At 36.8% G+C, this 26354-nt stretch overlaps 1 protein-coding gene across 2 annotated transcripts in view; it reads left to right on the top strand.

The window, feature by feature from the left end:
- Nucleotides 1–26354, top strand: part of PRKD1 (protein kinase D1) — a 152202-nt gene that overhangs the window by 113090 nt on the left and 12758 nt on the right. For both annotated transcript variants that reach the window (XM_075503059.1, XM_075503061.1), the window contains 12 exons: nt 4448–4658; nt 6331–6408; nt 9894–10098; nt 12613–12736; nt 13545–13622; nt 14585–14864; nt 17203–17255; nt 18690–18762; nt 19729–19835; nt 20251–20412; nt 21761–21859; nt 23049–23316. In XM_075503059.1, the coding sequence (XP_075359174.1) occupies nt 4448–4658; nt 6331–6408; nt 9894–10098; nt 12613–12736; nt 13545–13622; nt 14585–14864; nt 17203–17255; nt 18690–18762; nt 19729–19835; nt 20251–20412; nt 21761–21859; nt 23049–23316 (1738 nt within the window). The remainder of the gene's footprint in view (nt 1–4447; nt 4659–6330; nt 6409–9893; nt 10099–12612; nt 12737–13544; nt 13623–14584; nt 14865–17202; nt 17256–18689; nt 18763–19728; nt 19836–20250; nt 20413–21760; nt 21860–23048; nt 23317–26354) is intronic.

The raw sequence follows: 26354 nt of genomic DNA, 5'->3' as shown, positions 1-26354 counted from the left end.
AACGGCCCCTGTTGGGGAAAAGCTTGGCACCTCTTCCTTCTTGGAATTAAAAAAACCCCTTTTTTCAAAATAAGAGAGTAAGCAAACACTGGATTCTATTAGATATTCTCATAGTTTAAGGCATAATTGAATTGAAGTCTCTGGATGTGATCAGTGTCACTGGCTTGGTTGGACCTGTACAGTTAAATATCTGCACGTTTCTTTGTGTTTGCTGTCACTTGGAAAATCATATTCTGAGCTGTTAAAGTATAGATTACCTTGCTGGGATGATTGTTCTTAAGGACTATTCAGTGTTTGGAGCTGCGCAGGCTGTTAGTTTCCATGGTGTAATCCAGTTAAGCAATCATTTCCTGGGAAGTTTCCAGATTTGCTGAGTCAGTAGTCTGGCTGACTACCAGGAAAAACTAATTTATCTTTCTAACAAACCAGGCACACTGGCTGAAGAAGAAGGTGCTTTGTGGAAGAGATTCTTGCTTTTGCAGTGAAAATAGGATAGTTCCTGATTTCCTTCTCTTCCAGGGTTTTTAAATAGTGACATCTGTCTGATGCTGGGAGTGCTGGAGGTTAAAGTTGAGGGATATTGACAGGAGTTTTGGAAGATATTGGGAGGAGAGGCTGCTCATGGACAAGAGGGAGGAGGTACCCCTTCTCCTAATCAGTTAGTCATCAGAGGGGTGTGGAGCGATGCTCTGGCTGCTGCTGCCAGGAGTTCTCTGTCACCAGCTTCCCTTCCCCTTGCTACTTCTGACAGGAGCCGAGGGTCGCGTTGCCTCCGGCTGGAAGAGGGAAGGAGTGCGAGTCCGTCATATCAGGCCTGGGCATGCAGGAGAGAGACCAGACCTATGCCTGCTGATGTCTTTTCTAGTATGGGAAAAGTATGGTGAAACTCAGCTTTACCTCTTACTTGACCTGAAGACACTGTAAATTAAGAATTGCTGGTGTTACACAGTGTGCTACGCTGCTGTTGCATAGCAGCCCAGTGCTTGCAGAATGGCAAAGAAAAGCTTAAATACTTTTTCTGTAAGTTGGACTGTAAATAGAAAAAGCTGATAGATATTGCCTACAAAGAATTTGTTAGAGTGAGTGTAGGCCTACCTATTTAGTTTCACTTGTTTTGAGGTGAAGGTGGTGAAATTGTTGTGTTCATTTGTTATTGAGCTTGTTACACATTCTCAGTATATTATTTTTAACAGAAATATAAGCAGCAGTTTGAATATTAAAATCACGTTAAAAAATTAAAGTAGGGACCAGTCTTGAAGACTGAAATCCTGCAGTAGGTCTTCCCATGTTTTATCTTTTGTTTAGTATCCATTACCACTTGAACTGTAGAGAACACTTCTGAATTACCAGCAAAAATGTGATTAACCGTCTATTCTCTATTACTTGGCAGCCATGTGAAGTGAGACTTGAAGTAAATCCTTCAAAAATTATAACTGTGCATTGACCAATATAAATTTCAAGAAATAAGTTTGATAAACAACAGGACGAAAGCTTTATCAATGATAACTCGGTATTTGATCAACGCTGATGGTATGATGAGTGACTGTTGCAGAGTTCTTTCAGAAAGGATTGACTCAATGTAGAGCATCTAGAATTCACTTTTTGTCCAACCTGATGTTTTCTCAGAACCATCCAGAAGCATATACTAGCACATTAAAACTGAAAAAATTGTGATCAAACTAAAAAAGGAAAAATTATAACAAATAAATGTCCCACACTCATACTGTAACACACCTGAGATTTGATCAGCCATTATCTAGGCAGCACATCTCAGTGGTCAGAGCCAAAGCTGTAGGGAAGCCTGTCTCTCTCTCTGTTAATAATTTCAGTGCCTAAGATTAGTCTCAGTACCTTTCAGCTACACTACTGAATTTTCTAAAACCTGCAAGGCATTTGGTGAGAAAAACTGGGCCAAACCAGCTTTCTAAAATCCTTTGAGCATGAGGTTAACTAGATAGAAGTAATTTGGACTTTTAAAAAGCTTTTAGCAGTATTCAGTTGCCAAAAGAATTTTTGATTTGTCAATAATTTGGAAAATGAAGGCAAAGAATGATAATAGACGGTAGGTTTAGTTTAGATGATACTAGGCAGGGTTCTAAGAGAGATCGTAACATGAGATATTTGGATCACTTGTACTTCAGACAAGAGTAAGATTGTCAAGAAATAGCTCTAGTGGTAAGAACAGTAAACTGAAATATTAGTTTGTTGCAGTGACATAATGAAAGCAAACAGTAGAACTCTTTCCTCTTAGAAATTCTTACTCCTTTTCAGTTAAAGTACATTTTAAGAGAATAGTGTCACTACATGCGAAAAGTCCACCAAATGTCCATATTCAAGGCAAAGACAGCAAAGTCTTGTGACTAATGCCTTGCAGGTAGTGATTAGAATTAAGGCAAATCATTAAAGAGTTACCGTATTCAAAAAGAAAATACTTATGTGCGACGTGTTCTTGTGAGCACTGAAGAGCGAATTCAGAGCTAGGTATCTGACCACAGCGTAGGGTTGGGGATGTAAGTTGTAAGGCACTGCACTGACTGAAGCAGCATCAGTCTGGGCCAAAACTGTCCCTATTCTGCACACAAGACGGAGAGGACCGCATCGCTATTTCTGGCTCCTCTTGTGAGCTTTGTCCTGTCTACAATTGCTGAGGGCTGTCATTTGCAGGTAGTTTGCACAGGCTGAGCAATGCAGTTTGTGCTGTGTGTGTGGGCTCATTCTTCCTTCCTGCTGGGCTTCTGCCCTCCCTTTCAAAGTCCTGGTCATGTGGACTTCATAAGACTTAATGCAATCTGCCTTGGAAATATTAGGCAAACAATATTGCTAACTAACAGATATTAAATAAATTTAATTGTAAACTGAGACTAGTTGGGGTTTTTTTCATATGCATAAGTGCTTCACAGAGCATGAAGACCTAAAACTCAGGAAGTAAACACATAATATCAAAGTATGTACTCATACTTTTTCCACTATTATTTGTGATAAAGAAAAGACAGATGCCTTCTTATACTTGTTTCAATCTAATTTGTTTATGGTGACCATATATACCTGGCTCATACAATGTATTTTGCATATTTTTCCTTGATTTGACAGGACTGCATTTATACAATGGATAAGCGTGTGATGTTGGCATTGTTGTCAATTAGCAGGGTCGCTCTAATGTTCAGCAAATCTATTGCATATGCTTCTTTGGAAAGACAGATAGTTCTACAGTATAACCAAAAGAATTGTTCTTCACAGTAAGAAACCTATCTGAGCCTTGGAAGAAAGAAACCTTTTTTTCCCCATGGCAAACACACTGTGAAGGCAAAGCCTGGAACTCCTTAGGTTCTTCTGCCATCAAAATGACTTTCAAATTCCTCTTTACTCCAAGATTCTCAGACAGAAGCATACAGAAATGTATTTTTATATTTTGGTGACCAGGAAATAATAATCAATCAGCCTTCTCAGATGAAGAATTTCCTATACCATTACTAGTCTGAAACAAAACAGTTTTTCAAGTTAGGCCAATCTGAAGTTTCAGCTACTACAACTTTTTGAACAGTGCAGGCCCACTAAGAATGACTCGTTTTCTAGCCTTCAGTTATCAGATTATTTGCAGATGACGGTAAGAAGATGCTGAGTTTTAAATGATCAAGCTGCATCTTAATCACTTTTTTTTTCTCCTTTCCGTATTAACTGTGGGTGTAGTTTGGTTCTTTCTCAAGGGCAATTCTTAGGAGAAGGCAGTTTTCTGGGTCAGTTGTTTTCTGGGGTAATTACCATATTTACATCTAAATGAATTTAGCAGAGAAAATAAGGTAACTCGTTTCTTTCAGGAATTCTTTTGATTCCATAGCTTAGACTGTGTGTCTCACTTCATACATATTTATATATATGCATTTAAATACCTATTGTGACCTATTGTGCATAATCTAAATGTGGTAAGGTTAGCGATAACAAAAATTATAAATAAAGGGGGTGGAAAATACTAAACTGTTTTCTATCTATCACTGTTTTCTATGTGTATTCTATGCACATAGAATAAGGTAATAATTTTCTCAATGTTTATACAAAAAATACATCCTTTCAAAGTTAGTTTTGATATAAAACAGAAAATAAGAGAGGTAAAAATGGCTTGTGTTTTTATCAGAACACAAAATAATTTCCTGAGGAATTTTTAGTAAATATTTTCATTTTGATTAAGACCAATTTTTAATAAAAACCTGTTTCAGTCACAATGTGAAATGTATGATAGTAGTGTCGGCTAAGATATTGGTACCATGCAAATTTTTCTAAAGCAGTTTGAGAGGGGTATGTTCCATGTTCTATTAGTGTTTAAAAGCACTTACATTACTTTTTATGGCATATGACTTACTGTTCTTGAGGTGAGTGAATATGTGAATATGATATTCTTTTAAAAATGAATACATCATGATTATTTCAAATGTTCTTTTTATGTATTTCACAGCAAAAGACACCGTCAGAATCATTCACTGGGAGAGAGAAGAGATCAAATTCACAGTCCTACATTGGACGACCTATTCAGCTAGACAAGATCTTACTGTCCAAGGTTAAAGTGCCTCACACTTTTGTCATCCACTCTTACACACGGCCAACAGTTTGCCAGTACTGTAAGAAGCTTCTCAAAGGGCTTTTTAGACAGGGTTTGCAGTGCAAAGGTAAGTAAACGCCCTTTAGGAACATAAAAGCTAAGCATAATAAAATTAGTAAATTAGCATTTGAGTAGTTACTATGTAGTCTTACTCATGATTTCCTCACTAAACTGTCTAGGTGTAGGCACATGTGCAATTACATTGGATTAAGCTGGAGTCAAAATTACAGTAATTGCTGTTCTGCAGGAGCTGGCTGCATGGCTATTCTTTCTTACCCTGCTAGCTCGCATCTTTTTCATTCAGGTGTAAATTATCTTGTATTTGGCACTAGGTGAGCCTGTGCGCACAGGCAGTTACAGCAAAATAGTTAACACAAAGGACTGTATTCTTATCTTCATTGTTTTCAATCTACAAAGTCTTACGCTTGAATTGAAGCGCGTGCCTGAGTCCCAGCAGTTCAGGGTTTTGGGGGAATTGTAATGGAAATAAAATAAGACGAGCTTATGTGAGAATTTAAAACCACGTTTTTTCAGCGTGACTAATGTGCTCTCAAGTCTCATGGTATTGTACCTTAGTAGGTGCCAAAGTGAATCAAGCCCCTTGGATTGTAGCCTAGATTACTGGCTCACTTTAGCCAACTAGAGTGCCCATAAATACAAAGCATTGTGCGTGCTATGGTGTTAGATAACATTGGTTATCAGATCCTTAAAATCACCTTCCTTCTATTAAAATAAAGAACAACTATCGTAGAACTAATCAGTATACTTTGTGTTGCTTCTTTGAACTAATACCCTGCAAAAATTCAAAGCTGCATTCATTTAACTTAAGATGTGATTCTGATGTGATTTAACTAAAGCAAAATCTCTATGAAGGCATCACCTGTTTCAGTTCATTTTGAATCCCAGTGACATAAGCAAATATTAACCTGATTTTATTTAAAAAAAATTTACTTACGGTTTGGCACTGCTGTACCTCAGTTGGTTTTTGGATCAATCTGATGTTAAATAATTACAAGGATATAGACAACCTTAGCATATTTCTTCCTTCCTTCTTCTTTGCTTTTCCAGGTGTGTTAATAAGTTACTGCTCTTAGTTTAAGTAAAATGTGTTCATAAGCCAAAAGAAAACAGTTAAGATGACATCTAATAAAGTGCTACTTACGCATATGAAAAAAGTAAAGGTAGAGTGAAATAAAAATATCTGGAAAATAAGGAAGGTATTGAAGGAACCCTCCACTGAAAGCTGTCAGAAGTTGCTTTGAGATGTAAAGAACAAATATTTTCTCACTTGTAATTGTTGGCTAGGGTTCTGCTGTTTCAATTTTCAGTCATCAGTGTTTGATATGTAGTCAGTCTTTTAAGCTGCAGTGGATATACTGCAGCCTGATCTGCTTCTTTCACTGGAAAAGCAGCTCTGGCTTTGCAGCCAAGCCCTCGGGTCTCCCCATCGCTCCCCTAGACGAGTTGAGCAGGCGCTTCAGCTGGAGCTAGTGCCTCCACCCAAGTGTCCTCGGTAACGCTTTCCTTTCCCCTCAGGAACCACGCTTCTGGCATCTTCATCCTGTCCCTTCCACTGGCAGGTGTCGTGCAGCCAGGCTAACGAACGCTCTCTGGACATGTTAACTTTGTGTTAGTGAAACAGTAGGGCTTGACGTTTATAGGCTGAATAGCAGGAAAAAATATAATTGTGTCACAGAAAAAGAGAAATAATTTTACTGTATCCCTTTTTTTCTTAACAGACTGTAGGTTCAACTGTCACAAACGCTGTGCTCCTAAAGTGCCAAATAACTGCCTGGGGGAAGTTGCCATTAATGGAGGTAAGTTGCCTCAACAATTGTTTCTGCCATTGTTTAAACCATCAATTAAATAAAGGAGAAATGTAAAACTGTGACGTGTACAAAGACACGTTTTTCCATTGCTTGGGAGTGGCCTTTCCTCCGCAATATTTCTGTTGTACGTCGAAGTTGAAGTGTGGGAGGGACCCTACGAGTGGCTCATACACCATCAGCTCAGAGCGTGTGTCTTCCAAATAGGTGGCACTGACAGACAAGCTCAGCTGTGCCACAGAGGTCCTGTCAGCTGCAAAACAGCCGGGTGATCGTGGCCTGTTGAATGCAGAATGCCAAAGGAAAGCAAAAAGCCACATGCATGAGAAGTGGGCATTCACCTGTCAGATCCAAGCACAAAATTGTTTTTAATCTGGGGGAAAAAAAAGTGCTTGTTTTACGATAATTTTCCTGGGAAGGAAAAGTATACCTGGAAGAATTGGGAAAGCCCTCCAGGAAAAAATTCCACCGCTTATTGTTGGCGTAAAACTAATCATATCATTTGCCAGAAATAAAGACTTGAATATCTGCCGATTTTCCCATACATGTGCTGTTGCTTTTGTGTCAAGTATAGGAATGTATGGGTAGGCTTGACAGACGGTACTGCAGAAAAAAAGGGTGGTTGTAGATGAGTTGTTGATTGCCTTGAAAATGTCATTTTTCTATGTGATAAGGGAATGAGAAGTGTGGTGAAGCGTTCAGTTTCTAATGAATATGACCATGTTAAGTTGTCAGCCTAAACTGCTTCTGAGGTTAATAAAGTATTGCCTTATTGGGCATCCTTTTTCAAACTTTAAATCGGTGATCTACTTTATTGAAGAGATATCAAGAATTTCCAAAATTAGAAATGTTGACTAATATTTTTCATGGTATTTCTCCTAGTAGTGTGACTGTATTACTACAGAATTTTTCTGTTTAATGGCAATTAGTGTAGGCAAAAGTATTTCAGATGCTGAGTATCCAGCTTGAAATGTGATAAGGTACATGATTTTCTGGAAGGTTGATGTTGGACTCCTATTGCATGTCCTTTCTGATGCACCTCAAACTGGACTCTTGGAGTCACTATTTTTTTATTATTATTTTTTGTTAATCTTTACACCATTTATAGCTCACTTAACCATTAACCATCCCATAACATATCTATTTCTTCAGGACTGCAAGTTACGATGCTTATGGAAGTTTATGGCTTGATTTTCAAATCCAAGAGCTAAACATACACCATGATATGTTAATTCCATTGGTAACAGTATAGAGTTTTCCCTGAGATTTGCAGTCAGAGAAAATAACTAAATCTGCTTATAAATGATAAAATTTTTCCTGCATAGGTGCAGTTTTAGAGAGGAGTGCAGAACAGGATTGATCAAAGGTGCTAAGAGAAGACTTGTTTCTGGACAGCTGGACTAAATGAACAAAATTTACATTTGTTTCTGAATTACTCCTTGAAGTTCCCTCTTTCCATCTGAGGCAGCTGTATGTCATCCCTCCAACACACCTTCTGTGCCCCCTCCCTGCCTTTGCCCCACAAGCAACATGCTACTTTTGTTGACTTGCCTCCTACATGAGTCTGATGCCGGCCTGATGGGAAGTGATGGTTTGAGTGAGGAAAGCTTGTGCAAAGCCCCTTGGCGTGAGAAAACATAGTCCAAGCTTACTCCAAGTGTACTTCTTGAAGCTCTCCATCTTAAATTTATAGAATTTGACTTTTCCCCACCAAATAATATCCATAGTATGGTATCCATAGCATCAAAGTAGAACTCTTAATTGTGCATCCTAAATGACTGATATAGGGTCCTTAGGATTATCAAAAGCAATTTCATCCTGGTATCTCATTTCTGTTTTTACAGTAATTTGGTTCACATTATTTTCAGACTTAATAAATCAAATACAGTATCTGTCACTCTGTCCATCTGCTGTGTGATACATCTTCCTCAAAATAGTAAGTGAAGGAAGAGCTGAAGCAAGAAAATTCCAAGTATGGTCTCATTAACAAACACATTATATACTAAATGTGGGAGGTTATTTTTAACTGATTGTGGGTTTATTAAAAATAGAGATTAAAAAAGTGTTGTAGGATTAGCAAAGAGAGAGCCTCACACTGTAAAGTGTCATTCATGACTGGATGACTGTTTCTGCTAGAGATGAAGTATAACGTGTCTCTTAATCACACATCAGTAACTTATATCCAAATATTTTAAGACTGCTGTACATTGAAACAAACCTTTCAGCTGTGCACTTCCAATTTAAGTGAAATGCCATCAATTCAAAACATTTTGCTGTCAGCCAGCTCAGTGTGCTTTTTCTTTTGGGGCATCATCTATGCTGACTGTCAAGAACATTCCTTCACATAATTAGGTAAAAGTTTCTTGGTGAGAATATTTGGTGTCTTCCATGTGATTTTAACTCTACTTCAAATTTCTCAAACACTGCAAATGTCCCAGAAAAACTAATGCTTTCTTTACTACCTGACAGGACTGATGATTTTGACATGTTAGATCACAGCCTGTATAGCAGCAGGTTGAGTTTCAACAAAATGCCTTTTTTTGGTGGGTTTTTTTTTTGTTTTGTTTTGTTTGGCTGTTGGTTTTGTAATGTAAGTCCTTAGGTAAATAAGCTTAAAGTTTTCTCGCCCTTTCTGTTTTCCAGATAAATCCATTCACAAGCAACAATACAATAAAAAATTATTTCTTACTTTGATCTTGCTTAGGCATATCTAATCTTGAAACTGGAAAGTTTAACATAATTTAAATCTAAGCTGGAAAATACTATTAATACTATGCCATAGTCAAATAAGTTAAATCCTAAGTCTTTGTATTTTTTCTATGCTATCTTACATTGGACTTTTTAATATTCATTTAATACTCCTTTTCTAAAGGCAGGGAGCATTATTTCAATAGTATGGATTACTGTGCCATATTGTGCAGCCTTCACAGAGAACACTGGTGCAAAGGAAATATGTTTTTTCCCAAAAAATATAGTTCACATTATAAATAATTGTCTTGGGAGTTATTTCAATAGTTCATCGTCATGTCATCATCATATTACAAAATTCCCAGTTTTGAAATTACTGCTCTTATAGCATCAGTTTGCAGCTGTAGCTTGCCAACAGCCATCAAGCCAGTGTACAACATTCAAGCCAGAATCTGCCAGAAGATCTCAGAAATAAAGCTCATTAATATAGAATGTTTGATAGAAATCCATGGATAAGAAATTCTGCTTTGACTTTAGCATTTTTTAATAGAAAGTTGTATTTCTGAAAATATTTTGGTTTGATGCATTTCCCATTTCCTGTAGTGATTTTCTAAATGGCTGGTTAAAACCCACACTTCACCAGTACACGTAGAGTACTGAGTAGAGATAGACCCAGGCTATAGAGTTCCAAAGAGAACCTGAGTTTTTCTGAAGCTCAAAATGTGTCAGGATGTTGTGATTGGAGTATTGTATGTTTTCAGATAATAACTTCCGAAATTGTATTCCAGATCTTCTTAGTCCTGGGGCTGAGTCTGATGTGGTTATGGAAGAAGGGAGTGATGACAATGACAGTGAAAGAAACAGTGGTTTTATAGATGACATGGAAGAATCTATAGCTCATGATTCTGAGATGTCCATGACAGGATGCCATAGTGACAATGGGGAAATGCAGGATGCTGATCTGGATCACGATGAGTCTAACAGGATGATCAGGTGAGCTGGGCAGTGAGTCTACATTCCACCTTCTTTTGTATTTATTTGTAAGTATCATGTCTAGGGCTCAAGGGGGAATCTACATGGACCCTATTCTCACTCATTGAGAATCGAGAGAGCTAGTGATATGTGGTGGTTCTGAAATTGTAATGAGATTACTTCACTGAATATATGCATTAGGAATTTAAGAGAAGCTTAAAATTATTGTCAAATTGAAGTAGCAACTGAAAACTGGTGCACAAGTAATTGTTACAGGTCTGTTCTCTTATGAAAATTATGTTGTGAAACGATTTGTGCACAAGCAATAAAGAACAATTTTTTTTTTTTTTTTACTTTTTTTTTTTCCCCCAAGCATTTTTTCCCTGACTAATAGTGCAATGCCTGGTCATTTAAATGAACAAAAATAAAAATTAAAAAAATTGTGTAAGTGGCTATGGTATAATCGGCTCTAGATGAATTGTTTGCATTTTTAGATACCTTTAGAAAGAAGGAAATTTTGACAAACTTGAAGTAGTAGTTTGAAGCAAGTTACAAAATAGATTAGTGGTTTGAAATGACTAATCAGGAAGGAAAATAGGAATTGAGTTGTGCAACTTACCTCAGAAATGTCTGAAGAGAAGAAAACATTATTCACTTATTGGAACTGTACAGAATAGTAAGGAAAAAAGTAGGGATTATTCATTGTCAGGGAACCTAAAATGAATTAAGATTCTTTCAGCTGTAATCTCTTTGATGCAAGGGATCTGTACCTTGAAGAATTATAGAATATTTTTCTTTCACAGGTCCCAGTTTGACCTGCAGTTTCCTCTTTTATTTTCTTACTGGGAGTCTGTTTCAGTCACACGTTCCCCTTAGCTCTCTGTTACTAACATATAGTTGTTGCACTAATAGAAAGCAGTCCATTTCAACAATATGCAGTTTTACCTCCCGCAGCAGTGAACTGGTTTTCCTACTGTCATATTCATCTGCATATACAGACACCTTGTATCATTGGAATATAAGCCTGTGCTTATATCACAAAATTAGTGTCGTATAACATTTTCAATGTCCAAGTTGTATTAAATGGAGAGCATTGCACGTTTTCAAAATATAAATACCCAATTATAACTAATAAAAACATTGATAACAAAGGTACATGTTTTACTTAGTTGAGGGGCATCCCTGTATTTCCAGTAATACCTTCCCCCAGTTATTTCTAAGGGTAGACTCTATATACATAGATTATTTTTAAGTGATCTATAAAAGGCAAATAAAAAAGTAAACCTCATGTCAGTACAGACAAGAATAGTTAAATAGGAACTGCAGCTCATTTGATCACTTTTAGGCAAAAAAGAAATGTTAACTGTATGTTACAGTCTTAATGAAACTTTAAGACAGCACACTTTTTGCATTTTTATTGGAAACTGCCAATTCATAAAATGTTTCTTGTTTCCAGGATGCACTACAGTGAAGGCCATCTGCAGACACCCACAGTCACAACTGTGGAAATTTAAGATATTGTTCTTTTCCTGGGTGGTTTCTGCCCTTTTTTGTTGGAGTTGTTGCACCAATAGCTTTGCCAGCGGGGCAGAACACGAGCTCTCTGTGCTGTGTTTTGACATACCATGCATCATCTCCGTTTAAAGTTCTGCCAGAAATAACTAAGCATTTAGGTTTAGGATTGAAGCAGATTATGAGACCATATTCCATTACGCAGAATCTGCTTTAGGGATGGTTAACTCTAACAGCAAGGAAAGTGGGAAGATGGGCTTGGTTACTTCTTACACGTCTCCAACGAGATATTCCAGATTTTATCTGATGGTGCTATCAGGCATACTGTCAAGTTCCCATGCCTTCCCTACTTACTGTGTGTCAGCTGAGTCGTGGAGAGTTTCAGTGTGCGTACCCCAGAGTGCAAGGCAATGGGACTTTGCTTTAGGTCTTTGAGGATAAAATGTATTAGCTTAAACCTCTTTCTCTGAGAGGTTCCAGCAGATTCTCTGCTGTGCCCTGCTAGGGTATGCAGAACTAGGCAGCTGACACATTTTCTACTCTGTAAACCGTCATCACTCCATTGTGTGTTTAAACCCGAGAAAGATCACAGGACATTAATCTGATGGACAGTGTTTACTTAGGTAATGAGAGATTCAAGATCAAGTACTGGTCTGAATCATGCATAGCACAGGCTTGAGCTATGGCTCCCACACCCTAGCTGAGGCTCGAGTCATTTGCCCATCTTAGCTCATCTTTAGGAATATTTTTGGAAGAGAAAATGTGTGTGTGTGTGTGTGTGTAAACCTTCAGAAGGTCTCTGACATTCTCCTGGTCTAGCATTACAATTTTTTTTTCTTCGTAACCTCAAAATACTTGGAAAGACAAAACAAAATAGTGTCCAGTCCAGGTCTGATAGTGATGATAAATATAAATGTGGATATCTGATATATATATTATTTTTTTTCCTGGTTTGAAAGAACTTTTTTTGGTTTTGTCCAAAGTTACCTTCTTTTTAAATGCCTTTATTGATTTATTCTTAAGCCCTTCAACCAGCAACAATATTCCATTAATGAGAGTGGTACAATCTGTGAAGCACACAAAAAGGAGAAGTAGCACAGTAATGAAGGAGGGTTGGATGGTTCACTATACAAGCAAGGACACACTGGTAAGAAATGTTAAGGAAGACATGTCTTACTGTACATACTATATGATAGTACAAAATCAAATCCTAACAATACTTTGATAATTTATGGTCACTCATGTAAGGCATTTTTTGCAGTATTTGTGATTCCTAAAGTCCTGACTCTAGTCATAACTGAGGACTGGCACTGCTTGTAAGAAACAGGAGACAGTTAAACCACACGAAAAATATCTGAATATGTCAGTTGCATTATCATAGGCAGCCAAATCTGAAGACATCCTGAAGGAAGTAAAAAATAATGTTAACACCTTAGGGGTTCTGGAAAGTAGCTTTACCTTCCAGCTGCAGTCTCCTAGATATCTTACTGCTAGGTGAATCGAGGCTTTTGTAAAATAGACTTAGTGTAGAAAAAAGGTGTTTTCATTCCAACCTGCTAAAACAGGAATAAAGACTTCAGTATGTGGACTTCTAAAGTGAGCTGGGGTCTTATAACTGATACAAAAAGAAAGTTTAATTATTTTAGCAGCATACCTGTAGCAAATTGTGCTGAATGTAATGCAGACATCAAAGTGACATTTTAAATTTTTAAAACCTGGGCAATTTGAACAGAGCTAGGTTATTACCAAAACAACAGAGGGTGGCCCTATAAATCCTAAACTCAACTATAAAGCCTTCATAAAAATCTTGTAATAGCAAATTAATGTTTATCATTCACAATTCATCTCTTCAAACTTAAGTGAAACATTTTGGAAGTGATGCTTTTGAGAATTGAACATTTCATTAATTTACTTGGAAAATGCTAGAAAGATTTTTCCCTTGTTTTTCATTGCAGAGGAAACGACACTACTGGAGACTGGACAGCAAATGTATTACACTTTTTCAAAATGATACTGGAAGCAAATATTACAAAGTAAGGAATATTTTTCAATCTCTTTTTGTACCAGCAGAATATAATGACTAAATTGCTGAATTAATAGATACTTACTAGAAGTACACCGGTAGTATAACTTTGATCTGTGTTTGTTTTCATTATTGAAGCTGCATATGTGTGTTTTGCCTCTCACAAACAAGTCTCAGATCAGAAAGGTGTCAGCTAACAAGGACCTGTAAAATACATGTTGTGGAAATGAAAGGCTTTTATACAGGGGTGATTCAGTACCAGCGACAAATTCTGCCAAAAAGCTCATCTGACATTCTGTCATTCATAATACAAATTCTTTCCAAAAAATTAGGTATAGTATATATTAATTTAATTCTGTCCTTTGGACATTATGTTGTGATTTTGATTGTAAAAGAACGTTTTAATGCTCATAGCCTTCTACCTGAGACAGTTAAACTCCTTAGGCATTACTGCAATAAGTTTTAATAATGAAATGTATTTTTTTCATATGGCTTCCTCTCAGGGAAATATGTCAGTGAAATGTGCCCTAAGTGTTATTCAAGATGAAACAATCAAGTTTACGCCTATGTGAAAGGTGGATTTGGAATCTTAATGTTGAATAGATTTATTCTGCAAATAATATATTATAAATAAATTTTATTAAATAAGGAGTCAACAGGGTTCAATTTTCTAGTGCAGTTCTGTTGATATATGGATGGTCCTGGTCTTTTCTGATGGCACCTCACCGCTCTCTTTGATAAGTTTAATTAAATAATTAAATTTCTACTTGGTCTTGGAAAGAAACATTTAGTATTTTACCATCAACAGCCCTCTGTGTCATGGAGTTTCAGGTTACAAGAGCCTTTTTGTTTGTACAAGAAGCATGCGGTTAAAAGCAACAGCTTAGATCATAAATTAGTTAAATAAAGTTCATGCTTTAGTTTTATATGTTGAGAATCTTACACAGAAAGTAAAACATTTTTTCATTTTAGGAAATCCCATTGTCTGAAATTTTGGCTCTGGAACCTGCAAAAACCTTCACTTTGCTGCCTCAAGGAGCCAATCCTCATTGTTTTGAAATAAGCACAGCAAATATAGTCTATTATGTTGGAGAAAACATAGAAAACCTCTCAAGTGTTCCACTGAATAACAGTGTGATCACCAGTGGTATTGGCATTGATGTGGCACGAATGTGGGAGATGGCCATCCAGCACGCCCTGATGCCCGTCATCCCTAAAGGGGCATCAACTGGCTCAGGACCCAGCCTGCACAGTAAGTTCATTCATTTCCTCCGTTTCAGATAAGTAGAGTCATACCACAAATGGCATTGCTCAATCTTCTGCCCACGGTGAAAGGAAGTCTTGCACAGCTAGTAAAGGCTGTTCTGTCATGGCTTATCACCTGTCTGCATATTATTTTAAACACCACAGTTTCTCATCCATGTGTTTCCAGTTTATACTAGGACATCTGTATTAATATACAAGATGCAGATTTGTTAGCGAGCAAGTAGTTGTTACATTAGTAAGGTATCTGATCCACATTTGTGTTGCTGACATGAGTAATAGCCTCCTTGTGCAGAGGCATGAAGTTTTCTGAGCTCCAGTTGGGAATTGATAGATTTTTCCCATCATTACTGTAATTTATGTTTCTAGCTATCTGCAGAAGCAGCTCTTTGCTCTTTAGGGCACTGCAGCACAGATGACACACTCCCTTTCATCGCATTTGGCTGTACAACTGCCACAAACATTGTCCCATGCTGAGATGAAATGAGCTCAAGTGTGAAGAACAGCTGTCCTAAGCACAACAAGGCATGGATGTTACCCAGGACCAAAAGGACTGAATATGTCTTTGCCTCCAATTTACATACCTTTGGGTAATTCTCTAGCAAAGACAACAACTTATGTAAACCAAACATAAAGCTTGTTTAAATCTAGTGCAGGTACTGGTTACAAAGTAGCACAGAGTAAACAATTCCCCACTACAAGGCATGTGTTGCTGTGGTTGCTCTGCTACTTGTACTCAGCCTAGTCAGTGGAAAGCAAATTTGGATATGTCTACACAATTTGGATTAGACCTTTTGTTGCAATATACACCCGCTTTAGCACTTGACATCTGGATGCTATTAATGCAGCGCGAAATGCTAATGAGACCGCAAGCCCTTCAGAAACCAAGTAATACAACAAGCTGTGGCATTACATCTCCAGGCACAACAGCTCACATATCAGATTAGATCAGCTCTGTCTTTTGCTTTCTCGACTGGGTTCTTGCATAAAATAGTGCCAAATTCTGGATGTCATTTCAATCAGGCTAGTTGCCTAGTGCCCCTGGTTTGAGCCCAGCGTAGCTAAACAAATCACCTAACATGCTGGACTGGAAATGACAGCTGTCTTCTCTTTCTCTCTTGGGAAGTTTGAAGATTTTCTTTACAAGTTAGTAGTTATCTTTGGGGTTTTTGTGCGAAAATTAAGGTCATCTGAGACCTTTAGAACAAATTCCTGTGGGGAGTGAAAATGACAGCAACCTTCTGTCTTCTGCTCAAAGTGTAAGATGCATGTCTTTGTCCATGTTTTTTTTCATGTAAACACAAAGCAGCACAATTTGTTTTGAAAACAAATTAACGATGATAAAGAAGCCTCTATATAACTGAAACATTCCATTCCAAAACCAGTCTATTCCTAAGGAAAGGACAAAGGAATAAGTCACACTGGGCAGAAGTTACTCATGCTACTTACTGCAACTAGGAGAGGTGCTAATGGGTAGTAGTGAGTGTCTGCCATGTGTAATATTGGCTTTATAACAGAGGACAGTGCTTTTGATGAGGCTGAAGTCCATATTAAGAAAATGAAAAGTCAGCATGAACAGGATTCTAGGCAGACGTCGGAGACAGGGGCAGCAATGCTCCAAAGAACCATTCTTTCCTCCCCAAAGAGATGTCTTTGTGTAATACAGGTAGCAGTAGGCATATGCTCGAGTTTTATTAAACCCCTCAGTAGGTTTGCAGTTCAGAGTCCTTATGGCAGCATTCTAAGCTCTGAATTTGTAGAGGTTGGATCTGATATTTGTTGTATTAAAGCACAAGTGCAAGTTTTTGTTTCCATTATGTGTTTTAATAATGTCTCTTAAGCCAGCTGAAATGAGTATTACTTTTAACAGTACACAGACCAATTTGAATGCATATTGGCCTTCATCTGAATAGCATCGAATACATTGTAGGTGACACTATAAATAAAAATGATTATTAAATCCACTAAATAAAAATAGTTTACCCTATTTGCAGTTACGTTACTTCCATGAGGCACAAAGCCCCAAAATAGATTAGAAAAAAGCAATAATAAGCTTATAAATGGGAATTATGAGATTCTACTGTTAAAAATTAATAATGAAATTTATAATTCTGTTCTTTTCCATACACTGCAAAACTGATGTTCAAGTCACATTATTTGTGGGCTGCTGTAATTTTATATTGGCTGATAGATGAACAAGCTGACCTAATTGGTCCAATTTCTAGAGCTGTCAGTAGATATTGATGTAATGTAAATGTCATTTCCTATTACTACATGTTTGAACTAAAAGCACAGGAATCTAAAGTATATTTCACTTTCTTCCCCAGGGGATATATCCATCAGTATTTCTGTGTCAAACTGCCAAGTTCAAGAAAATGTGGTGAGTGATCTCTGGATGGTGGTGCTAGACACTCTATGATTAAGCTTGCAAAGTCATTGATCTGTTTTGGAAAGAGGAATGTTAGAGGAGTTCCCATCAGCCATATTTCACTTACTTTGTAGAAATTAACAAACAATTAGCTTTGCTAACTTCTGAAAAAAATCATCTTCATGGCACCTTTTCTTGAGACGCAAGAATTACATATGGGTAATTTCACTTAACACAATTTAACTATGGAGCCTTGCAGGATGTTAATTATCAAAAGGAAAAGCAAGCTGTAAAAGTTATTAGTTCATGGAATTTGTCAGCTGAACTTCGTAAATCTAATCACAAGCCTTGATAAATATGCCGTCTCCTGTCATCACTGAGAGATCAGATATTCTCTGTTGTACGAAGATGAAGCTCTGTCCGAAGGAAGAGTTACATATTTTGCTAAACATACGTAAAGAATTCTGGGTTTCTTTTACACTAGGACTGTTAGACGCAGGACATGTGGTCGAGGTAAACAGTCACGCTGCTGGTTTTCTGTTTCCTGGGCAGAGGAAATAAACAGGACTGCCTGCAGCTGAGTACAGCTTTGGGGCAGCTCTGGTATTTGCCAGAAAAAGATTGCCTGCTAGGGAAGGATGTGTCCATTTGTTTCCTGAGACAAAGTGAGACAGCCTTTACTATCGAGTCCTTGGTGTTCTTTTACTCATCTTCATACGTGCTGCTGGTTAAATATCAGGAAAATTAAGTGGAGCTCCAAGACTTGAGGTTTGTTTGAGACTCCCAAATGAATCTGCTAACAGCTTGTGCTTTAGTCTGTGTTTAGGCCCTAAGAAACAGTGAGACATGAGACTCCCTCTCTGGCACGGATGGAATATTTTACCCATCTCAGAGGACAAACACAAACAGCCTAAGCCCAGAACTGCTGATACTCACAAAGTGGTTAGTTTCTATAAACTAAGAAACTAAGTTTCTTAGTTTCTATAAACTAAGAAACCACTTGCATTTCTGTGGCTGATATGAGCTGACATAGAAACTTTTTCAAGAAAATTTTAAATTCGTAATTTCTGCCCTTTCGTAAAAAACAGCAGTAATTCCTAGATCTGGGATCCTGGGACTTCAGGGAAGAATGTTGCTAACAAGACCCTCTTTATTTCCATACCTGTGTTCATCTTCAAAATTCACAAAGATAAAGTGTAATGTTGTGCACTGGGGCTACCTGCCTGGAAGATGGCAGTGGCTGAAACCTATTGAAGATGCGGCAGCTTTTACAGCAACTGCGGTTAATGTGGCTTTTAAGAAAACTTGCATGAATGTTTCTGGCAGAGAATATATTTTGAAACGTACTATGGTAAAGGTATGCTACTTTCCATTAGAAAATCAAATGAATTACAAATTTTGTTTCCATATCTCACGGTTTAATATTTGTTATGTTTATATAAACAGGATATTAGCACGGTATACCAAATCTTCCCAGATGAGGTGTTGGGATCAGGACAATTTGGAATTGTTTATGGAGGTAAGGCTTTGGTGTGCTGTACAGTTATGCTTAAGAGAGAAAATTTATTGAATGATGAAAGTATTTGGACTCTGAAATGTTTTATATAAGCAGTATTCATTAAATAATGAAACTGGGTTTTGTTGACAAAGTCTTTTTGTAATTTGAAGTTTTCTACCCAGTAATGGTCACTGTATATTAATAGCTTTATGTTCTCTATAAGCTCCAGTAAAGAAAACCCTGAAACACAGAAAACTGTTCTTTTTGAGAACTATAAAGGAAGAAGAAAAAAAATTATAATTTCTTCTTCCTACTGTTTTTCTTGGCATGCTTTTGTGAGTGCTTTTTCTTTGTTTCTCAGTAGTTTGTTTGAATTATTTCTTTTTTTCATTTTCTTATCCATATTTCCTCTCTTTTCCCTCCTTTCTTTTCAGCAATTTTTGGGGGCGTGTTTAGGTACAGCTGTTGTTTGAGACAGTGTGAAGTGAGATCTAACAACAAATTTCTCACTGAAGAATCTCTGTGGGTCTCTGATAAACCTGGGACATGCACTCACATGCCTAAAGGCGATCACCTATTTCATTATTTGCTAGTCTGGAGCTACTATCGAAGGACTAGCCTACAACCTGCCAATTGCAGAGAACGTAGCTTAAGTATACGAACAAGCATATGTGTGTGTATATATATACATATATATATATCAGAAAGTTAACTTTGCCTCTATATTCTTGAAATGCAGAGCTGACTTTCTCATATGTGTATGTTTCTTACATGTTTAAACAGCTTTGTCAGATGATAATGAGAAAAGTTCTCTTGTCAAAGGGTAGAAAGAAGGGAAATGACAGAAAACTTTTAATGACTTACATGACTTAATTTTCTGCTCTGAGAATTAGTTGGTTGTGGTCATTTGTACAATCCAGTGAAAGTGGAACATTTTACAGAATTAATCATGTTAATTGATAGAGGTCTTTGGTTTTATTAATGCAGGAAAACATCGCAAAACAGGAAGAGATGTTGCCATTAAAATAATTGACAAATTAAGGTTTCCAACTAAACAGGAAAGTCAACTTCGTAATGAAGTTGCAATTTTACAGGTATTTTTCTATTCTTTTTTACTGTATTAACATTTCTATAAATACCAAATAATATGAAAATTATTTTAATTGATAGTCACTAGTATTTTTGCAAAAATACTAGTATTTTTACTGCTTATCTGCATAAACAGCCAAGACCAAATGTATTGGTAATGTCACATTAAGAGTTACAATTTCTGCAGTTTTAAGCACCAGGCACAATAAGGAAAATGTGTTTGTTAAACTAATTTGAAGTACATCCATTCTCCTGTACTGTCCCCAGAAATTTCATGCCTGTTGCCTACAGGTTAGGCACACAGTTTAAATTATGAAATACTGAAAAGTTGTCTGTTTAGGGGGGTCAGAAGACGGGCTATGTAATGATAAAACGCACTGATCATGTTGGGAAATCTAGTGCTGTATTTGTCTTTAATAGAATCTTCATCATCCTGGGGTTGTAAATCTGGAGTGTATGTTTGAGACGCCGGAAAGAGTGTTTGTTGTTATGGAAAAACTCCATGGAGACATGCTGGAGATGATCTTATCAAGTGAAAAGGGCAGATTGCCAGAGAGAATAACAAAGTTTTTAATTACTCAGGTAAGAAATTAGTTATAGACCTAGAAAGAGATTTGAGGTCAATTATTATCACTTTTTCTTATGTTTTACTTTTGGCATAATTTACTGCTTTGATTTATGAAAGCCTGAATTATAACATCAGGGATGGTAAGACAGCTTTGTGTACATTATCTGATAGGTAGTAAACTATTAAGAGGACCTAGAACTAGATACATATGCTGCTGGATGGAAGGGCCATCAAGCTAGTCTCTCATATGCTTGAAGTATTAAGCACAAGAAGGGGATGCAAAGCACTAACAGCAAACCATTGAAGACATACATAAAGAAACTGGAGCCTCTTGAACTTCCTCATGCCTAATCATTGCAGTTCATGCTATGCACTTTTGTGCATCTTTTCTGTGCTGAGATTGGATCTCAACACTACCTCTGATTAAATGAATCTGGTTTCCTGTATGACTTCTGTTAACAATGTGATCTGGGGTGGGTTTTTTTTGGTTCTTCCTGTTGTCACATTATTCTATTGCTTCTTTTGCTGTGCATAATACTGATTTAAATTTAGATACACAATTGTGTAGTGAGCAACCTCAGAGTCAAAGCAGCCTGTGTTTCAGCAGTCAGGAAAAAGAAAGGAGCAGGAACAACAGTGTTACAGTGGAAGTTTATTATTTGGGATAGAACATAGCAGGTTCCCTAGTTTTCAGGCTTTCATGGGCGAAACTGCCACCAGCTTCAGAATTTGGTTTCTTGCCTTCCCTGGTTCATTCAGCCTCCTTGCCATTCCCTGCTCTAATATAGTGGGAAATTCTGCCAGCCCCTGACCAGACACAAGGAATGGAGTTGAACTCACAGGAATAGGATGGATATCTGTTACACTCTGTTGCCATGTTCTTGTGTGTGTAACAGAGTAAGAATACATGCAAGGATCCTTATACTTTCTCTCCTCAAGAAAATGCTTAAATTGGATCACATAATATTTCTGTGAAATTTTTTGAGTGAATTTAGATCTGAAAGGTCATTTTGCAAATGTTTCTGCATCCAAAGATTTCACACACAAAAAAGTAAACAAGTACTTAGGACCTAGGTTTTAAAAAATGTTTAGAATATAAAGTCTTTGGAGAGGGAAAAATCATATTCCATACAGTGAAACATCAAGAAAACTTGAGGCACAGCAAATAATAGCTGACATTTTTGCTTTTTCTTTTTTTTCCATTGTAGACATTCTTGTAAAAGGTACCTTCCTGTTGGATTGTTTCTCTCTACACCAGCCCTTGCTTCTCTGATCACTGATATTGTCTGAACAATACAAAACAAACAAACAAAAAAGTATGACATTTAAAACTGAATTTCTTTCTGATTTGTTTCTTCACAGATCCTTGTTGCTTTAAGACATCTTCATTTCAAAAATATTGTTCATTGTGACCTCAAACCAGAAAATGTGTTATTGGCATCAGCTGATCCTTTCCCACAGGCAAGTAGAAAACGCCCTTTCTTAAGATAAAGTGTTCAAATTCATAAGTGTTAGCAATGATTATTTTATGAATAAACAAAAAAGTGATTAGTGACCTGCCTGTATCTCCTCCAGGAACTACAGAGAATTTTTAGATATGAAAAGACTGATCACTTATTCAAAAAACTTTTCAAAGAAGACATATTTGAAAATCATTGCCTTTTGTTATTTGCCTAAAACATTCAACTAGATTTTCAGGTGTGACATAACTACTTGTGCAGTTGTTTCTAATTCGCTCACCATTACAGCACAAATTACTTACCTGGTTGATTTGGTCCAGATAAGTGACAATTTGCAAGCACTGGAAAGACAGTTATTTTACTGAAAGTTAGGGTAGAGCTCATGAAGAACCAGAGCTGCTTCTTTAATTTTATGAATTTAAATGCCAGGTAGATTGCAGAATATTTAAATAAACTTTCTGGCTCATTGTTGTACTTCTCATTAAAAGGTATTTGTATCAGCTCCTGTGACCTTTGATCTGCAGAGTTCATCTATAATCTCCTCCACATCCTCCAAAAGGAGCATCATTGATAATTTGTAAAAAATACCATTATCAAATGGTATTATTTGATAATACCATTATCAAATAATTGGAAAGGAAAGATCTATACTGAGGTGTTAAGTGAGAATTTTTAAGCAGCTAAATCTGTCCCTCTGAAGAAATCAGACAAGGAGGTTTGCAGAGAGGCAGGGTGTAACTAGGTCCACAATAAAATAAAAGTGGAAGTTCAAGAACTAAATTTTGTCAACTTGCTTGATTTAAGAAAAAGCCATAGGTAAAACAATTTTTCTGTTTGCTGTGTTTTTATGTTATGAATGAATAAGTACTACTTTATATTACTACTTTCACCAGGAGCCTGAGCTGTTAGGCCCATCCAAAACTGTATTTCTTCCATTCTAAGCTGTCCTGTGTTACTGCGATTTATTCATGGCGTGAAGGAATAGAGGAGATGCGATGGATTGGTAACCTGGTCTAATGTCTCAGTGGAATAAGGGTATTCCTCTCAAAGACGAGTTTAAAAAAAAAAAACTTATCCTTGAAGGAACAGTAGAGATACATCTTGCAACTAAACCATGATAAACGTTCCTCAACTATGTATTTGATAATAAAAATAGTGTCTGTCTTACTATAGCATTTTTCTTTAAATAGGTAAAACTTTGTGATTTTGGCTTTGCCCGAATCATTGGAGAGAAATCATTTAGGCGTTCAGTTGTAGGAACACCAGCCTACCTTGCTCCAGAAGTGCTGAGAAACAAAGGCTATAACAGATCTCTGGATATGTGGTCTGTGGGTGTCATCATTTATGTAAGCCTCAGTGGTACCTTTCCATTCAATGAAGATGAAGACATACATGACCAAATCCAGAATGCTGCCTTCATGTATCCACCTAATCCATGGAAAGAAATTTCTCATGAAGGTAATATCTGCTTGTGGCTCTTTTTATATAAATGCTAAAAAAGAATAGTTGTATTTTGCTTTTATATTTTTTTTCCCCTGTACATACCGGTGAAAAAAAAATATTTCAAACTTCAAGGTACCGTAATGTAAAGTCTCTGTTTTGTGCTATCAGCTGCTTTAGACATTTCCTGCAGAGCATGTATAGACTGCATATGGCATAATCCTCTAGTGTGGGATCTCTCCAGGAGGTGTTGAAGGAGGCACATAGCCACCTACAGATTGGGTTGCTATCGAATCTTGTGGGGAACCTCAGCTGCTGGAACTGGTGTTGCTTATATTTACTTCTGTACCTCTTCTTTTGGCTCTAGTGCCTCTGCAGTCTTTTTCTCATTCTACTTGTGCCAGTAATTTAGTTTCCATTCAGTAGGATGCTGTACCCTGATAGTCTTTCTGTGGAGAAGATAAAAAAGATACTGAACAATTCCAAGCAGACGAGGTTTCAAGAACAATGTGAGAAAGTGTCACAGAAGAGACTTTCTGCAGCGGGGGGGAAAGCTTGGAGATAGCCAACGAGACTTGAAACTGAGCTCTGGTCAATGGCATCAAAGACTTTTGATAGTAAAAGAACATTGTCAATAATTCACTATGAACATCTTTAAGGAAGGTAAATGAATTCTATTAAAGATGTGTCTAAAAACAACTAAATAGGGCGTTTAACAAAAATATCAGTTCTAGTTTCATCAACACTTCTTGTACATAAGAAACATTTTCAGGCAACTTATTTGCTGTGGGTTTTATTTTATTTTATTTCATTTTAATTCATTTTATTTTATCATTGTCTTTGTCCTTAACTTTTTGCAAGGTTGCTTCATAAGTCTTAAAGCGAAAGAAACATTATAAACGTTGGATTCTTATCTTTTTTCTGAATTGTAATATGTACCAAATTGAATTAAAGTATTAGAATTTACAATTTCCATTATTTACAGTACAGTTTTTCTGAGTTTCAGGTAACATGTTTAACTTACATGTTAATGGTAGCTCAGAGAAGTGTGACTACTGCTTACTATAATATATATTATAGCCATGTGAGATTCTCAGCTGAAAAATGCTTTGAGAGCATTGTCTGTTGTTTTATCTCGGTGGCAGATGAAGTTTGATGAGATCTGGGGGGGGGGGGGAGCTATAAATCTACACAATTACACACTGAAGTTCTCCTGAACCCCCACACACTTCTGATATGTAAGCTGACAGAATCTGTTGGCCGCAATGCTTTATCTGGTGCTGGAGATAAGCAAACAGCAATCAACGCAGAAGAGGCTGCAAGAAATTGTCTCCCACAAGTTTCTACTGTGGTAGACAGAAGATCAATTTCTACATTCAGAGGTGAAGATTCAGTAGAACACCTACAGAAAACTCACCTACTGGGGTGTTATCTCCTTTCATAGAATCACAGCCTTCATTAAGAGTTAATGGATGTCAGGCTGCAAGCATGCAGAACAGTGGGAAAGAACACACTTTAACAAATTACTAAGTTAAAATCTGTTTATATATTGTGATTTTATTATATATTTTGAACTCCTAGCTGATGAGCCACTCTATTGTGCTAAACAAAAACCTGAAAAAAGTCTGAACAGATCCATTTTAACACAGGGAGTTAAAGTCTAGATCTCTGTCCAAGTATTACTTGATAATGCTGACTTTTAGAGCTCAAAATTGAACTCAAACTCCAGATTAGCTAGGGGAAATAAAGGAACAGCTTTCTCATGTCAGGTACTCTGGTCCACGCTCCTGCGCAGGTCACAAGAGGACATGTGCATGGGCCCTGTGCACCTGCTGGCCCCATCCAGTTTCTGTTATCTATGACTATAATGCAGATCGGTAGCCGGTATCCTAACATATCTAATCTGGGTTACAATTCTGAACAGTCCCATCAGAATTGATGCTATAAATCGTTGAAGCATTTGGGGGGGAAACACAGATGATTTTAAAGATTTTATGAAGTTGCTTACTCAACATTGCAAATAAAAAAAATTTGAAAAGATACATGTATTTAAATGTGAACTATGATAACATGAAGCTCATTTCAAGCTAAAATACACTAGGGCTCATGAATTTCTCTGCACTAAGTGCTATAAATCTACAAAATTCAGACAGAGAATTAGTTTCAATCCCAACAGGTTACATTTGTGCACTTGAAAATCTTCCTTTAGCTTGCCATGGGCTCTTTCAGCTTCCCAAACAGGTTAAGCTAATGAATTGGGTGTTTGCCTGCCATATCTTTTCCATTATTCTTTTTGCCAATTATTCTTTGCCAAGAAGTTTTAACATACATGACTGATTACTTTTTAATTTTTTTAAATATTCATATAAAACGATCCATAATATATTTCTTTTAAAGGCACAGTAGATTTCTTGTTTAACTATTTCCTGGAATTTGTATCATAGCAATAATTCTCCCAAGAGGACATTACTTGTCGTCAACTAGTTCTTCCACTCAAGCTTGTAAGGGAGTTATATCCCAGCGTGGAATGTGATGCTGCTGCAGAATTCAGCAAGGTCTTTGTAAATAAACATTGATCAACCTATCTCTTTCAAGCTGGTATGACTGAAATTGCTGTTTGTGTTGAAGGATCTACACAGATATTTTCCTGCAAGAAGCATTATTCTTTGTTTTAAAATTAAAAAAAACATTATTTAAATTATATTTTTACTTGTAAGAAAGAAAAAATGTTGATGATCCAGCAGTTAGTCCAATTTATTTATTGACATTTAAAAATTTCTGCAAATATTTAAGAGCACTTTAACACATAATAAACAACCGCAGTCTTCACAGAAGCCTTCAACCAAAATTTTGCTGCACCGTTATAGCATTAAAAAACTGAAACCAGTATTGATTAGACAAGTATCATTGTAGCAGATAAAAGAAATGCAAAATAAATATTATCTTTAATGCAGGTAAGAAAGATCTTTTTAAAGTGTTATGCTGGGTGAATTTGAAAAATAGGAGCCATTTGTCCAAAGGTACCATAAGTAAAACTAATGTAAATATTCTTCTTT

Source organism: Mycteria americana, chromosome 5, assembly GCF_035582795.1.
Source record: "Mycteria americana isolate JAX WOST 10 ecotype Jacksonville Zoo and Gardens chromosome 5, USCA_MyAme_1.0, whole genome shotgun sequence".
NCBI lineage: Eukaryota > Metazoa > Chordata > Aves > Ciconiiformes > Ciconiidae > Mycteria > Mycteria americana.
The sequence above is the reverse complement of the archived record's forward strand: the minus strand, read 5'-3'. Positions and strand labels throughout refer to the sequence as shown.